At 42.2% G+C, this 18,447-nt stretch overlaps 1 protein-coding gene across 3 annotated transcripts in view; it reads right to left on the bottom strand.

Moving 5' to 3' along the window:
- cd2ap (CD2-associated protein) overlaps window positions 1–18,447 on the bottom strand; it is a 78,223-nt gene that overhangs the window by 34,882 nt on the left and 24,894 nt on the right. For all 3 annotated transcript variants that reach the window (XM_064925150.1, XM_064925152.1, XM_064925151.1), the window contains exons 3-6: window positions 7,727–7,907; window positions 5,367–5,467; window positions 4,840–4,960; window positions 1,538–1,716 (exon numbers count right to left, since the gene is read on the bottom strand). In XM_064925150.1, the coding sequence (XP_064781222.1) occupies window positions 1,538–1,716; window positions 4,840–4,960; window positions 5,367–5,467; window positions 7,727–7,907 (582 nt within the window). The remainder of the gene's footprint in view (window positions 1–1,537; window positions 1,717–4,839; window positions 4,961–5,366; window positions 5,468–7,726; window positions 7,908–18,447) is intronic.

Genomic DNA, 18,447 nt, shown 5'->3' with positions numbered 1-18,447 from the left:
GAGAGAGCAGAGGGCGAGCGAGAGAGAGAGCAGAGGGCGAGCGAGAGAGAGAGCAGAGGGGGAGCGAGAGAGAGAGCAGAGGGGGAGCGAGAGAGAGCAGAGGGGGAGCGAGAGAGCAGAGGGGGAGCGAGAGAGCAGAGGGGGAGCGAGAGAGCAGAGGGGGAGCGAGAGAGAGCAGAGGGGGAGCGAGAGAGCAGAGGGGGAGCGAGAGAGCAGAGGGGGAGCGAGAGAGCAGAGGGGGAGCGAGAGAGCAGAGGGGGAGCGAGAGAGCAGAGGGGGAGCGCGTGAGTGGAAAGTGCCAGAGATGCTGCTACTGATGGATTGACTGTGTGAACGACAGCGTAATGGAATATGCCATGTTGTAAGCTGTGGGACAAAGACTGAACCAACGCTGCCATGAAAGAGAGAACAGGGAGAAGGAGGGGGGGTGAGAGAAAAGTTTCAGAGGGGGTTCAATGGAAGCTAGAAATTGTCAACTAAACCTAGAGTGTGCTATTAGCGGGACTATTAAGTTATCACTATCCATGCAAATTAATGTCACTAATTATCTGAGTGTGCTGCTGTAGTTGGTCTCCCTCAGATACGCTGAAATATCGCCCTCAGATACAACGCCAGGAAACTAGGTCAGTCAGAGGGAGCAGGGAAACTGCCTGCCTGCCATCCAACCAAAATAAAAAATAAAGGCTATCAGCTGGGGAAGAGGAAAGGTTGATAAAGATACCCAACCCACACTGCATCACTTCCCCCAGGACATAAACAGTCACCACAACACTAAACAATGCTGACTGGTGGTCCCCATACAGGAGCATGTGTAATGGTGGCTGAACTAGCGCTGGGACGGTAACCCTGAAATGATGGACACCGACCATTTATCGTGGACATTTTGCTAATATAGTTCATTTACAATAAATAACTTACAGGGCCCTACGAGAGAAATGTGAAGTTTGAAATGAAATAAGTTTGCTAAGACGGGTGATAGTTAATGGGACAATTGATAACTACAACATTCAAAGTCTTAGTAGTTTTAAGGGTAATATATAAAAATAGAAATAACTGGTGCACATTGCTATAAACTTATCGTTCAATTTATCTTAACTGTGATAATGCAGTCAGTTTACCTTGAAATGTTCATGTCACCCAGCTTTAGGCTGAACTCCGCATGTTAATGTAAAACAAGCTCATAAACCAATAATATCCAATCTAAACCTACCATTTTACTTTCACCAGCATTGGTTTCAATTGCATTCCAGTTGAAATACATTTCTGCCTTCGGTCATATGACCCTGAGTAAGTCAACACGCCAACCATAAACATTCTTCCTATTGTTATACTGTTATGCAACAGACGGTTGAGAACCTTTGGACACTTAAAAAAACATTCCCGTCTTCCTCTCAACTGTGAATTGGTTCTCAGAGGACTTCAGTCTATTTGAAGGGGAAGCGCGTATTTGAGTCTTACTGGAACCTGTTGAGGTGCACGACACCTTGTGAGTGACATCGCAGACAGACGTCTCTGAGCACCCGCTCAGCTCACTTACTTTGTCTTTCTTCTCCTCTCCCTCTGTGCTGGGTAGGCGGGCCTTTAGCTTGACCGAGCCTTCCCTGAAGATGTCCCCAAAGCCCACCCCCCGGATCTTCTTGGGCTGGGTGATCACTCCATTGCCTGGAGAGGGGTGGGTGGGGGAGGGGGGGAGCAGAGCCTCTTTACCGCTGGCGTCTGTGGGAAGGACACAATGCATGAGGCGAAGAGAACAAAGCAAAACGTGCAGAAACACGTGCATTTGGGTATGTACACACTTGTGCATGAGAAAAATACACAAGCTAGGCCCCCCCCCCACACACTAATGGTGTGCAGGTCAGCTGTTTATTCACCCACACCTGCTAATAACCCATCTGAAACCGCCTGACTATATGTGATAAAGTGATAATCTGAGGCCCTCAGTCAACCATAACCCACAAATATAGAAAGGGGAGGGTCCAGGATTTATTTGGGGCCTGATTTAGATACTTTTCTGCTTATAATCTCTGCCATTTTGGTAGGCTGTGTTAGTCAACTTGTCTATAACTAGATACAAGTAGCTTATCTTTTGTCATCATATGTAGCCCTAGAAGACTAAATAAAGTCTTGCTCAACAGAATAACATGATAGATAGATAGATAGATAGATAGATAGATAGATAGATAGATAGATAGATAGATAGATAGATAGATAGATAGATAGATAGATAGATAGATAGATAGATAGATAGATAGATAGATAGATAGATAGATAGATAGATAGATAGATAGATAGATAGATAGATAGATAGATAGATAGATAGATAGATAGATAGATAGATAGATAGATAGATAGATAGATAGATAGATAGATAGATAGATAGATAGATAGATAGATAGATAGATAGATAGATAGATAGATAGATAGATAGATAGATAGATAGATAGATAGATAGATAGATAGATAGATAGATAGATAGATAGATAGATAGATAGATAGATAGATAGATAGATAGATAGATAGATAGATAGATAGATAGATAGATAGATAGATAGATAGATAGATAGATAGATAGATAGATAGATAGATAGATAGATAGATAGATAGATAGATAGATAGATAGATAGATAGATAGATAGATAGATAGATAGATAGATAGATAGATAGATAGATAGATAGATAGATAGATAGATAGATAGATAGATAGATAGATAGATAGATAGATAGATAGATAGATAGATAGATAGATAGATAGATAGATAGATAGATAGATAGATAGATAGATAGAATGCATGCTTTTATCCAGTTGACATCGGTAATGTTCTGTCACCTTTCGTGGAGCAAAGAAGCGTAGGTACTGGGGAGAAAATACAATAACCCCCCCCCAAAAAAATAAATAAATAAAATGAAGCAAAATAAATAAATATAATACAAAATAAAAATAATTCAGGAAAGATTCTCTGTGCAAAATGTCAAAATGACATCAGTTTGACAGGTTTTAAGAAAAAAGAAAGCTGTGAAAATGACGTGTTTCTGATAAGATTTCAGTTTGGCTTTGATGCATATTTTAAGTGGTCGAAATACTATCCGCTCTTATGATGAAGGCGACAACTCTACAGATGGTATCTAACTGAGCATTGCATTCTCTCAAGATGCAGAAAGAAATACATCATATTTCTCCACACCTGTGTATCATTTTACTGCCAGAAATGCTTAATTCTGCAGGAGTTAATATTAGGGCTATGAGAGATTATAGACCTATAGTCAGTGTCCAGATTACCATTTAACCTATCGAAACTGTGGGCTACAGTTCCCTTGACATGCAATAAGCCTATTTGAAGTCCTGTCTTGTGACTATCGAATTTGTATTGCGCCTCACAATCACCACATAACATAGCTGGCACTGATGTCCTCTTTTACCACGTCACCAAATATTTTCCAAACATTTACCTGTGGTAAACTCAATTGATTGGACATGATTTGGAAAGGCATACACACCTGTCTATATAAAGGTCCCACAGTTGACAGTGCATGTCATGAGGTTGAAGGAATTGTCCGTAGAGCTCCGAGACAGAATTGTGTCAAGGCACAGATCTGGGGAAGGGTACCAACAGATTTCGGTGGCATTGAATGTTCCCAAGAACACAGTGGCCTCCATCATTCTTAAATGGAAGAAGTTTGGGCCACCAAGACTCTTTCTAGAGCTTGCAGCCCGACCAAACTGAACAAATCAGGGGAGAAGGGCCTTTGTCAGGGATGTGACCAAGATCCCGATGGTCACTGACAGAGCTCCAGAGTTCCTCTTTGGAGATGGGAGAATCTTACAAAATGACAACCATCTCTGCAGCCACTCCACCAATCAGGCTTTTAAATGGTATAGTGGCCAGACGGAACCCACTCCTCAGTAAAAGGCAGTTGGCCAAGACACCTAAAGGACTCTCAGACCATGAAAAACAAGATTCTTTGGTCAGGTGAAACAAAGATTGAACTGAACGACAAGCGTCACATCTGGAGGAAACCTGGCACCATCCCTACGGTGGCAGCATCAAGCTGTGGGGTTGTTTTTCCAGTGGCATGGACTGAGAGACAGATCGAGTGAAAGAAGAACAAGAGCAAAGTACAGAGAGATCCTTGATGAAAACCTGCTCCAGAGCGCTCAGGATCTCGGAAGGTGAGCCTTTGCTCCAGTCTAACAGGACAACAAAACCTAAGCACACAGCAAAGACAACGCAGGAGTGGCTTCGGGACAAGTCTCTGAATGTCCTTGAGTGGTCCAGCGGGAGCCCTGACTCGGAACATCTCTGGAGAGACCTGAAAATAGCTGTGCAGCCTGACAGAGCTTGAGAGGATCTGCAGAGGAGAATGGGAGAAACGCCCACTGAAAAACAGGTGTGGCAAGCTTGAGGCGTCATTCCCAAGAAGACTGGAGGCTGTAATCGTTGCCAAAGGTGCTTCAACAACTGAGTCAAGGTACTGAATACTTATGGAAATGTGATATTTCAGTATTTTTATAAATTTGCAAAAATGTCTAAAAACATGTGTTTGCTTTGTGAATATGGGGTATTGTGTGTAGATTGATGGGGGGGGGTGATTTATTACATTTTTTAAACAAGGCTATAACGTAACAAAATTTGGTTAAAAGTCAAGGGGTCGGAATAGTTTCAACTCATCTCAACAGGTAGGCTGTCGCCGTCTCTCATGTAGACACAATCATTTAAACACAAAGGCCTGGAGATTCAGCCAAGAAGCTACATTCTTTAGCAGCACTAACTTGTCATGACACGCTCTGCTTAAACATGAGTCACGCCTTCATTACTGAAGCTCTGCCAGCTCCACAATTACCGGCTTCATCTGTTAAGTCATTTGTCTGTCCGTCTGCGTTCGTCTCCATCTCTTTGACGAAGTTGGAGGGAAACAGTCCTGATTTGCCATTCATGGTTCCACTCCACCAGCCTTCCTCCACCTGGAACAACCAACCAGAAGCCAATGAATACCTGATCACCTTAGAATAAATGCCTCATAATCACCTTGTGATAATATAATAGACCTTATCATAAATCACAACAGACTAAGATAGTATTAGCTGTCACAATTTGCATCCAATGTAATGGTAATATGTAAACAGAATTAAAATGATCAGATAGTTACAGAGATCATGGCAATTCTCTTTTATTTTCCAATGCTTAACCTGCAAAACTTAACCTTAAAAAAAAAAAAAAACAACAACTACAAATCAACTCTCAACAGAACAATGAGTCTAACAAGGAGACATGAAATAAAGCACAGGTAAGGAAACCCAATGCAGGAAGGTCATTACGAGCAGCGGAAATAGCTCAATGCAGGGCAGTGTAACGACGCACGAGCCTTACCTCCTCATTGATGTCGATGATATCCCCTATCTTCAGCTCCAGCTCATCCTCATTCTGGGGCACGTATTCAAACAGAGCCCTGCACTGACGCTTCTTAGGTTCTGCAACCACAAAAGACAGGAGTCTGAGAAGACTGGGAACACCAGTTACACACCAGTCTGCTCAATGGGCCGCATGAAGGCTTCAACTTCCTGGACGCACGTGTGTGTACCCTGGTGTCCTGAGGAGGGCAGTAGTGATGGGGGGGAAAAACATCTATACAGTTCGGGATATTATTTTTGATGCTATCGTATCGTTTTGACAATATAGCAATATTCTTTTTGAGCTAGTTGGCTGGAACTGCACAAAAACTCCCAATATTTTTCCTTCACAGCTTGTTCTCCATCTTTTTAAATAGGGAGCAAATTAGTTTTCAGCACTTTTACTTCCATGACTGATCAAAACTAGTTTTCTCATGGCTCTCTTGTCCCTCTGCAGCAGACATATGGTGAGCAATAGGTTTTGACCATGGAATCGCAATAAAAATCACAGTATTGAATTGCAATACATATAGAATTGCCACTTAAGTATAGTATCACGGGGTCCTTGGCAATTCCCAGCCCTAGAGGGTGTCTGAATCTAAGAAGTGGATGAGAATACTCCCCTCCTGCAAGAAGCACTATGTGACTTTCAGCAAGGCGTTCCTGTGGCAGTTCAAAGCTGCACAGAGGGGATGTGTCCCAATAATATCTCCCTTCTCCTGAAGTGTACTCTCATTCACCACTTCCCACAAATCAGTTCCTTTCAAATCAGTGAATGGAAGTGAACAAGTGCACATTTTGGGAGGAAGGAGAGATAATTGGGACCAGGGTAAACTAGACTGCAAGAAGTCACCTCACAGAGGAGATCTAACGGCTGCTCACTAGAACTGCACTAACACTAGGACCCATGTGTATAGGGCCTGAAACTAACTTTTTGGCCCACCACCAGCCAATGATGAAATTCACCCTCCCCTCAGACATTTTACCAGCATTTGACTGGTGGTCGAATACTAATTTCAGGCTCCAGAGTGTTTTTTGTTCATTCCAATATAATGTTCTCTGAAAACTTTTAACAACAGGTGGCAAGAGCGCCACTACAGTCAGTGTGCATCACTGTCAGACCAAGTGCTGCTGTTAATACCATCACACACACACACACATGCAGAGAGACAGACGATTCTCAGAAGCTCGTCATCTCCACTTTAATGCTGCATTTCAATAGGGACTACTTGGCGTTACCCTGCTGTTGACAGCTAAATCAAGCTATATTGACAAATGTCACAGGAGAATGGTTGTGTAGGCTATACAAAGACTCAAGGTGGAAGAAAAGCCTCCATGACTAGCAAATACAGTAGCAGGTGATATATAGCCAATATCCAGTATCCACCTAGAATCTATGACACACTTCAGAGAAGAGAAAACTGATTTATTTCCTCCCACAGTGAGATGGAAAACATGAAATGAAAGCAGTTTATTCTGAAGTAGTGATACTCAAGAGAGGAACATAACCTCTGTTGGTTTACAATATTTAAAAAAATAAGCATTCTCTAGTCTTCTTGACACCTACTTTGCTTGTTGTGGGTAGTAAAGGAAAAATTAATAACTAAGATACTTCAATACCTTAAAGTCCTGCTTCAAGGTCCTAATGAGAGAATCTTCATTGAAAGTGCTTTTTAGTCCAGGAATAAGCTTAGGAACCAATTCAGAGACAAAACAGTACATGCATGTCTAAATATGAACAACAGACTATTTAAATGAATACATCCACTTGTCTTAATGCTATCATTACTGGTAAATATAGTTAGAGCCACAATTCAAGAGTCATTCAGTATTGGCATTACATATTTTAATGTGTGGGTTCCATCTGTGTGCAGTAGGCTTTAGTCTATGGTAGATTAAAGGGATGCTTTGGGATTTTGGAAATTAAGCCCTTTATCTACTTCCCCAGAGTCAGATGAACTCTTAGATACTATTTTTATGTCTGCATGCTAGCCGTTCCCATAGACTTCCAATTAATGCGCTAACGCTAGTTAGCAATTGCGGCAACGCAAGTTAGCAATTGCGGCAACGCTAGTTAGCAATTGCGGCAACGCAAGTTAGCAATTGCGGCAACGCAAGTTAGCAGCTTCTGTGAATTAATCTGACTCTGGGGAAGACGATAAAGTGTTTTTGACAAAACCATACATATCCCTTGAAGTCCACAGAAATGAATGGGGGGGGGGGGGGGGGGGGCCTAGGCATTCCTCCAAGTTTTTTTAGGTAGTGCTTGAGTAGAGACATCTACATGTGTTCCTAAACAATAAAAGCACAGCCAACTGTTAACACACACAACTGACTTACTCTTCTTGAGACCGCGGGGCTGTGAGTGTGGCTGGAAGCCCCCAGCTGGGATGCCGTAGGTGCTCATCCGCTGGACCAGGTTGGCCACATTCCCTGCACTCTTCTCTCTCCGCTGGGGCTGCGCCTCCTCCTTGGCCTCCTCTTTTGTCACATTCACCTCCTTGGGCTCCTTCTTCATCTCCTGCCACCAGAGACACCACACACAGCGGAGAGGACAATGATTAATTTAGGCTAATTATAAAGAGGATCACTTACATTTAGCCTACACTGATCTTGCTGATAGTGGCTGTTTTGAAGGTTTTGCACGAGAGGTGGGCACGAGAGGTAGGCCTACTGTATTGAGTTCAGTTCGGGAGATTCTATTTGACACAGTGTGTATTCTCAAGATATTCTCTTGAGATGTTTAATACGTCCATAGTTTCATATGGGAATAGAAACTGCAGGGCACTATTTGAATTAGTGATGCACCGATATGAATTTTTTTGGCCAATACCGATAATCAATATTTTCCTTGCAAAAAAAACAAAACGATACTGATAACCGGTATTTAATTTTTTTACGGCCTTTTAAGTATTCCAGTACAGTTAAATAGTAAACACACACACAAGGACGCAGCGGTCTAAGGCACTGCATCTCAGTGCAAGAGGCGTCACTACAGTCCCTGGTTCGAATCCAGGCTGTATCACTTCCGGCCGTAATTGGGAGTCCCATAGAGCGGTACACAATTGGCCCAGCGTCGTGCGGGCCGTCATTGTAAATAAGAATGTTGTTAACTGACTAACTGGCTAGTTAAATAAAAGATTACACGCAAACAAAAAGTCATTTTGTTGGCATTTACATATGTCCCCATTACCAGCTAAACATAATCAAAACCTATTTCTTTCACTTACTTGCAGTGCTGTTTTGTTTCGTTGTTCATTTGTTCCATTCTCAACCAGGACTTCTATGGAATGCCGTTTGAAGTGTCAAATAACACCACATCATCTGTTTCAGTAGCATAGCTAGGTGTCATCTAAAATAACCCTCATTTATTAACTTCTTTGACATATCTATGTGAAGCTTGCCACAATAAGGATTACCTACAATAGTGGACTTTGTGGTTAGCATTCAAAATAAAAAAGTATGGAATAATTCTAGAGGGCGTTGAAAAATCAAAATCAGTCGACGATACCGATTATTGGAGGATCAAAAAAAGCAGATACCGATTAAAAATCGGCCGATTTTAAAAATGTATTTGTAATAATGACAATTACAACAATACTGAATGAACACTTTAACTTAATATAATACATCAATAAAAATCTATTTAGCCTGAAATAAATAATGAAACATGTTCAATTTGGTTTAAATAATGCAAAAACAAAGTGTTGGAGAAGGTAAAAGTGCAATATGTGCCATGTAAAAAGCAAACGTTTAAGTTCCTTGCTCAGAACATATGAAAGCTGGTGGTTCCTTTTAACATGAGACTTCAATATTCCAAGGTAAGAGGTTTTAGGTTGTAGTTCCTTTAGTATTTATAGGACTATTTCTCACTATACCATTTATATTCCATATACCTTTGACTATTGGATGTTCTTAAAGGCACTTTATTATTGCCAGTGTAACAGTATAGCTTCCGTCCCTCTCATCGCTCCTACCTGGGCTGGAACACGTCGACAACAGCCATCCTCAAAGCAACGTTACCAATGCAGAGCAAGGGGAACAACCACTCCAAGTCTCAGAGCGAGTGACGTTTGAAATGCTATTAGCGCTCACCCCGCTAACTAGCTAGCCATTTCACATCGGTTACACCAGCCTAATATCAGGAGTTGAAACGCTTGAAGTCATAAACAGCGCAATGCTTGAAGCACAGTGAAGAGCTGCTGGCAAAACGCATGAAAGCGCAGTTTGAATGAATGCCTACGGGCCTGCTGCTGCCTACCGTCGCTCAGTCAGACTGCTCTATCAAATATCAAATCATAGACTTAATTATAACATAATAACACTCAGAAATACGAGCCTTTGGTCATTAATATGGTAGAATCCGGAAACTACCATCTCGAAAACAAAACGTTTATTATTATCGCATATACCCTGACTCTGCGTGCAATGAATTCAAGAGAAGTGACACAATTTCACCTGGTTAATATTGCCTGCTAACCTGGATTTCTTTTAGCTAAATATGCAGGTTTAAAAATATGACTTCTGTGTATTGATTTTAAGAAAGGCATTGATGTTTATGGTTAGGTACACGGAGCAACGACAGTCCTTTTTCCGCAAATGCACACCGCATCGATTATATGCAACGCAGGACACGCTAGATAAACTAGTAATATCATCAACCATGTGTAGTTAACTAGTGATTATGATTGATTGATTATTTTTTATAAGATACGTTTAATGCTAGCTAGCAACTTACCTTGGCTTCTTACTGCATTCGCGTAACAGGTAGGCTCCTCGTGGAGTGCAATGAGAGGCAGGTGGTTAGAGCGTTGGACTAGTTAACTAAGGTTGCAAGATTGAATCCCCGAGCTGACAAGGTAAAAATCCGTCGTTCTGCCTCTGAACTAGGCAGTTAAGCCACCGTTCCTAGGCCGTCATTGAAACTAAGAAAGTGTTCTTAACGGACTTGAATAAAGGTGTAAAAACAAAAAACAAATCGGTGTCCAAAAATACCGGTTTCCGATTGTTATGAAAACTTGAAAATCGGCCCTAATTAAAATCGGCCATTCCGATAAAATCGGCCGACCTCCAAATTGTACTATTTGTATTAATTTGCATCACTGTCAATGACATACTTTTATTTTGAAGACAAACCATAAATTCCACTATTGTGCCAAATCTTTATTGTAGCTAGTTTCACAACACATAACCCGGTACGGTAGAGCCTCACTAGCCAGATGAGGCTAGCTGGCTGCTTATAACTTTAGCTTTGGGCGACAGGGTTAAGTAGCTGGCTAGCTATATATTTTCATGAACTGAAGGTCAATTTCAATTGGCGAACAACAAGTGGCAACCTAGCTAATACTTACTCACAAAGATTCCTAAATCATTGCTAAGAATAATGAAATGACTGCAGTTTCTACTGGGCATAATTTTCAGGCTGGTTGTATTGGTAATAGCTAGGTACCAAGATAAAGCTAGTTACCCCAGAAGTTGCGGTCGAAGAAATTATGCTTTATTACCAACGCGGTATTGTAAACAACATCGTTTGTGGCCAGAGTTTGCAGAGTTTTTTGTACAGCTTTGACAGTACTATTGTATCTTTTTTGACATGCAAAGACCCAAACGGTGTTCCATAGTATGTATGTCGTGAAGCTAATAGCAGTGACGCCATTACCGTGTAACTCCGGTAGGGCAACATCTGAAAAATTGCGCACTTGGTAGTGTGCACCGGTGCTCGACCAGTCGGCGAAAGCCAACATCACCCATGATAGAGAACACTTGATTGTCAAGGACAATGAAATCCATGATCTTGGCTTTAATGGATTTCGCCTTAGAGTTGTCTTGCTGGAATTTTCGTACTCTTTCAAATGACTGCTCGATCCACACATCAGATATTGTGTGGGCTAGGTTAGGAATGCAGTGTTGCATGTGTAGCATGTGTGCATGTGTACATTTTAAGTGGCGTTATTACGTCATACCTACATTTTATAGGTATGCACGTTACCTTTGACATCGGTTTTTAACATCGGCGTTAAACTAGACAGCCGATACCGACGTTGGCATTTTTAGCTAATGTCGGCTGGTTCAGATATGCTCACCGGTATATCGTGTATCCCTGATTTGAATGGTATATCGGAAAAACCTACAAATCATGAACTGATAGCATACAGATATGATGCCTTCATATTGAACTTCCAAGGTAACTTTCACAGGCCAAACCTCTATCATTTCATGTGTAGTCACTCACTTTATTTAGCGCTAACATTTAAGCTCATGTAGGACAAGGCTTTCCCTTTAACTGTGGAAGTGGAATCAACCATTTTGTAGACCTATGTCCACACCCTCCTCAGAAATGCCATTATTCACGGAGCTGTGCTGCAGCAACTACACAGGGACATTCCTCCTAAGAGTGCTTTAACAGGCCCTTAGACTCCTCATAAGCACACACTATTGAGCAACTGTACTCAAAGTTCTCCTCTGACACAGGTTTCTCACCTTGTGTGCTTGAACCTTTCCACAAAATTAACCACTAATAACTGATAGAATACAGTACGCTCTGAGTGTATATGTAAACGTTTACTTTACTACTCTATGGGCCTGTGTCTGCTCATGTTGAGACCTGCCCCTTTTCCAGCTCAGACCATAGAAAAAGGCTAGGACAGCAGCCAGCCAGCCACAGCCCGCTCTACTCACTCTGCCGGAATCTCTCAGGAATGCTCGAAAAAGCACTCTGAAATCTCTGTCTCCAGTGGAGTCCGCCTCGCAAAACAAGTAAGAGCTAATGGCAACCTGCTTTTGAACCTGCTTTGCAGAGCCCTCACATGCTGATTCTACAGAAAACGATCATAGTATAGACTACTACTGTTCCACTTGCAAGGTTGTATCAAACAACTAATATCAGGAGTTCGACACTAACTCTTTCCACTGGTGATAGTAACTTTTTCAGTTCGTGGCACCAGCACACATTTGTTTTATACACTGCTCAAAAAAATAAAGGGAACACTAAAATAACACATCCTAGATCTGAATGAAATATTCTTATTAAATACTTTTTTTTTTACATAGTTGAATGTGCTGACAACAAAATCACACAAAAATGATCAATGGAAATCAAATTTATCAACCCATGGAGGTCTGGATTTGGAGTCACACTCAAAATTAAAGTGGAAAACCACACTACAGGCTGATCCAACTATGATGTAATGTCCTTAAAACAAGACAAAATGAGGCTCAGTAGTGTGTGTGGCCTCCACGTGCCTGTATGACCTCCCTACAATGCCTGGGGCATGCTCCTGATGAGGTGGTGGATGGTCTCCTGAGGGATCTCCTCCCAGACCTGGACTAAAGCATCCGCCAACTCCTGGACAGTCTGTGATGCAATGTGGCGTTGGTGGATGGAGCGAGACATGATGTCCCAGATGTGCTCAATTGGATTCAGGTCTGGGGAACGGGCAGGCCAGTCCATAGCATCAATGCCTTCCTCTTGCAGGAACTGCTGACACACTCCAGCCCCATGAGGTCTAGCATTTTCTTGCATTAGGAGGAACCCAGGGCCAACCGCACCAGCATATGGTCTCACAAGGGGTCTGAGGATCTCATCTCGGTACCTAATGGCAGTCAGGCTACCTCTGGCGAGCACATGGAGGGCTGCGCGGCCCCCAAAGAAATGCCACCCCACACCATGACTGACCCACCGCCAAACTGGTCATGCTGGAGGATGTTGCAGGCAGCAGAACGTTCTCCACGGCGTCTCCAGACTCTGTCACGTCTGTCACATATGCTCAGTGTGAACCTGCTTTCATCTGTGAAGAGCACAGAGTGCCAGTGGCGAATTTGCCAATCTTGGTGTTCTCTGGCAAATACCAAACGTCGGGCCCTCATACCACCCCCATGGAGTCTGTTTTTGACCGTTTGAGCAGACACATGCACATTTTTGTGGCCTGCTGGAGGTCATTTTGCAGGGCTCTGGCAGTGCTCCTCCTGCTCCTCCTTGCACAAAGGCGGAGGTAGCGGTCTTGCTGCTGGGTTGATGCCCTCCTACGGCCTCCCCCACGTCTCCTGAAGCACTGGCCTGTCTCCTGGTAGCGCCTCCATGCTCTGGACACTACGCTGACAGACACAGAAAACCTTCTTGCCACAGCTCGCATTGATGTGCCATCCTGGATGAGCTGCACTACCTGAGCCACTTGTGTGGGTTGTAGACTCAGTCTCATGCTACCACTAGAGTGAAAGCACAGCCAGCATTCAAAAGTGACCAAAACATCAGCCAGGAAGCATAGGAACTGAGAAGTGGTATGTGGTCACCACCTGCAGAACCACTCCTTTATTGAGGGTGTCTTGCTAATTGCCTATAATTTCCATCTGTTGTCTATTCCATTTGCACAACAGCATGTGAAATGTATGGTCAATCAGTGTTGCTTCCTCAGTGGACAGTTTTATTTCACAGAAGTGTGATTGACTTGGAGTTACATTGTGTTGTTTAAGTGTTCCCTTTATTTTTTTGAAGCAGAGTATACATTTAATTTTTTTAAATAATTGTATATATTGTATAATTGTGACTCACCACCTGGATTTGTTCTTATGTAGCAAAATGTGAAATGGTGTCTTTTTTCACATTGGATAAAAGTGGAGACTCAAAATGGTATAAAAAGAGCTACAAAATGGTATTTTATACACTGCATGAGGAACAACGGGAAAGTCATTCTGCTTTGAAAGTTGATGAACTTGTAAATTCACTTTTGAGAAAACCTTTGTTTTGGTATCTAGTGAAGAGCTCTTCTTTGTCTACAACCATTCTACATTGTTCACACCTTCTTAAGCTTTAGCACCACCCATCTCGCTTCGCTCTCGGAGCGTACACTTGACGCTTTGGCCGATGATTTGTTTACCTCTGGATAACATGAACAGTCTAACCAGCTCTGCTCACCTTTTGCAGATATTTACTGACTCGCATAAGACATATAGCTAGCTAGGTAAGCAACAATGAACAACGTGCCAGCAATGCCATAGTGCCAACCAGGTCCAATGTTAGCTAGCTAACATTATGGTATAACTAGAAAAGCAAACAGCTCTGGAAAACAAATAACGTCAGCTAGCTAACAATACACTTTAGCTTGAAATGAAACCACTTTGTCAAAATTAGAAACGTGTAATATCTGAAAATGTAGCTATCTTAACAGAACACATCATCAAGCATGATGGATGCGTCTCCCTGTCAGGAATGCCATACCACTGTTGCCCTTAGTTTGAAGATGTAATCCGGAGACAGGTGTTTTCTCCATCTCTTTGGCTATCATACATTCATTCCAATGTTTTCAAAACTTGATTCTCCAGAAAGGAGAGCTCCACTACACGTTTAAAAAAAGTTGTGTTCCACAGGATTACCAACACAGACCGACGAGCTCAAATAGACAGAAGCCTTGAATATGGCAGACCAATCCGAACTCCTCTATAGGTATGTCAATCCCACTCATTAACTCAGCCAATCATGGCTAGTGGGAAGGTTGCTCACTTTTTCTATGGCTTAACCAACAAGGCTCATAATTTACCAATTTTATTCATATTTACAGATACAAACAAATGTGTATGCTATAAATTCACATGTTCGAGAAGGCATTTCTGCCAAAAAAAAAAACGCATTTTGATAAAAAATATTTTTTACATTCAAACGGCTCTCCTGTGAAGTTGTGACGTACACCTAGTTTCCTGAATTGGGTCACAATTTATAATGACCTGGTCCATGCCTCAATCTGCCTGCATTACATTTTAATTAATTGCCTTACAATCTACCTAAAGACAGGTAGGCTATCATTGGCATCGCTAAGTGGTAGACATATAAGCACTACATGCACTGCACACACAGTGCTCGACATTCAGGTAAATTTGCCAGTGGCACACCAGGCCAGTGCAAAAAAAGCTACTGGCCCAAATAATAATCTGAGCAACAACCAGCTGCTTGAGAGCTGCGCACTCTTTCTGCCCGACAGATTATCTATAGGCTACACTGTACGTGTGCATCATAAAAAAAACTTTAAGAACAGCTTCGGGAATCCTTCGGATTTAAACAAAAGCATTATCCCAAAATTATTTTCACTGGCCCAAGCGGACTACTTGGGGATGATCAACTGGCCTGGAGTGTTTCCAAAACCTCCCCGGGCCAGCAGACAGCCCTGTATTTACATTTTAGACATTTATCAGAAGCTCTTATCCAGAGCGACTTACAAGAGCAATTAGGGTTAAGGGGCGGCAGGGTAGCCTAGTGGTTAGAGCGTTGGACTAGTAACCGGAAGGTTGCAAGTTCAAACCCCCGAGCTGACAAGGTACAAATCTGTCGTTCTGCCCCTGAACAGGCAGTTAACCCACTGTTCCTAGGCCATCATTGAAAATAAGAATTTGTTCTTAACTGACTTGCTTAGTTAAATAAAGGTAAAATATATATATTTTTTTAAAAAGGCACGTTGACCGATTTTTCACCTCGTCGGCTCAGGGATTCGAACCAGCAACCTTTCGGTTACTGGCCCAATGCGCTTAACCGCTAGGCTACCTGCCGCCCTTTATTCCCGTGCCGTTGTTGCCTCTTCAGAAAGTTGGTTTATTTTTGGTCAATTGCACATTATGATTGTGAATTTGCATATTCAAAAAGTAACAGAACATGAAACTAATGTGACCAAGGGAAGAAAAAAAATGAATCACTGGCACTGTTGCGACCAATTGGTCAAATGGTCGCAAATGTGACTGTGGTCGCAGTATCGCACCCTGACTATCAGATTCATTTCCTGAATAGATCCTGAGTTCAAGGGTCAAAAAGTTACAGCCATATAGAAGGTTTTATTATTATTTGACCGATAGTTTTTTTTTCTTTTTATCTCCTTTCTTTTTTTTTGGTTTACATTTTCCACAGTTCTTTCAGGTATTCGCTCTCAAAAATAAAATATTTTAAATGGAAAAACAATTAAATTGGATGTTCTAAGTCCACAACAATGCTTAAACCACATCAGGAGACCACTTGAGGTCTGGGAAATGTTTTCGAAATATAGATTTTGGGTATAGTTATCCTTTAATTCCAATGTGCACCAAGCAAAAGGCTACTTTGTAGTTAATTGAGAATGTCACCAGAAGATTTTTCATAAGCATCGTCGCTAACGGCTACACTAAGTGGGAGCGCGCGCCACACCTACAGACACAGCCGGGGGAATTCTTGTTGCCTCTTCAGGAAGTTGCAGGAAACACGAATCACTGATGCATTCTATTCATGTCTTATGATAAACTTGGGCAAATTAAAACATGTTCAATACATTTAGTTGATTCCCTACTGAGTTCGATACATTTTTAAAATAAAATAAATAATCAGTTTTAATGTCTGGACTCTGATTCCATTCACATTCTCCGCATTGCAGATTTTACAAGGAGGGCCCTACATAGTCTATCCATATCAAGAGTTTAACTGTGTGTCTAGAGGGGGAAGCAGCCAACGTCAGCAAAGTCCCACTCACATATGATTGGGGTATGTGAAGTATTACGGGGCTAGGCCGCTGGCTCTGTCCACTCCTCACACTCCCTGGCTCTGCCCCTGTCCTGCCAGTGAAGGGATAAACCAGTATGGGTGAGAGGGCTAGCCGGAGACTGACCCCACTCCATCCGCTTCCTGGTTTACACATGCTGACTGGGCATTTCCACAGCAGAGGAGACAGACAGCAACACTGTGTGTGTGTGTGTGTTGCTTCTCTCACACAGGTCATCGAGTCTATATTCCTGTGCCAACTGGAGACCAGCTTCCCGACTCAACCAGTGTCCTGACTCAAGCAACTGCTGAATTATAAATTATTAAACTTTTTCAATGCATTCATTCAATCCATTTAAAAAAATTAAAAGGAAAGCAAGCCAAGAGAGACAGCCGGGGGCAAGGAGTTGAGAGACCTTGGGAGGAGCCAGACTGCTGAAAGGCAAGAGAGAAAGAGAGATATCCTCCTATGGCCGACTCGAAGCTCTGTCCCAAGAGAAGCTGACGGCCATTCTTAGAACAATAACACCTTATAGAGTTTACTGCTGACTTGCATAGCTCACGCTGTTGAAGCTGAACAAACAGCAAATGTAGCAGATACAGAAAACACCTAACTTTTATTGCATAATTCGCCACTATTTCCAACAAACTGAGAACAATCACATATTGAGGAAAGGAGTTTCATCCATTTTCTCCTTGGAGGGCCAAACAAACTGACTTCAGTAAGACTCTGAGGTGACAAAATTGCAAACAAGGTGAAGACGTGTGACAGCACTGCCAACACCCAAAACAGTAACACCTCCACCGGCACAGAGCAGAGTTGTTGATTATAATGCACTTCAGCAACAGCTCAAAGAACCCTGTCATATTGGCCTTGAGTAAAGACTAATTCTTTTATAAGTGCCTTTGTGACTAAACATTTTCTAACAGCTTCCGGGGGCAAAGTTCAGTACAGCAATATATCCTTCCTCACAGCTTCCAGACTCCTTAGATAATTCACTATCTCACTACTCTGGATTACAGTCAGGAGGGATGGAAGAGGGAAGAGCAGCCGCTCTCTGTGACTTCATCACAAAACTTTAATAGAATTGAGATATATATATCTATATATAATATAAATAAAAGATGTACAATGTATTCCCAGAGTATCGCACAGAGCACATACATAGCCATTTTCACTCGTACCCATATATGGGTTGGAAATGGCAGATTAAGGCACTGATAAACGCCAAAAGGGGAACACAGTAACATGCTATAAATGACGTCAGAGCTCTGGGTCTACGCTTCACAGCGCTGTATAGGTTTTGACTGACAGCCATTCTGAACTGGAGCACCGCGTGCGACAAGAAGTTGCCCCCAGCCCTCACAGTAATTGGGCAATTTTTGCAAACGTTTTGTTGTCGGAGTGAGAGAAATGCTGAAAATTAAAAGGACTCAATCTATTCTGAAAAATGAGGCATTGAGGATTAGAATAAACTGCTTTGATGTCATACAAGCAAGCCAAAACACCAACTGTGCACTTCAAATGTCCATATCATGAAACTCATGTCATATACAGTGTCAATGTTTATAATCA

The sequence above is a fragment of the Oncorhynchus masou genome, chromosome 19 (genome assembly GCF_036934945.1).
Source record: "Oncorhynchus masou masou isolate Uvic2021 chromosome 19, UVic_Omas_1.1, whole genome shotgun sequence".
Taxonomy (NCBI): Eukaryota; Metazoa; Chordata; class Actinopteri; order Salmoniformes; family Salmonidae; genus Oncorhynchus; species Oncorhynchus masou.
This window is presented reverse-complemented; position numbering and strand designations above follow the sequence as displayed.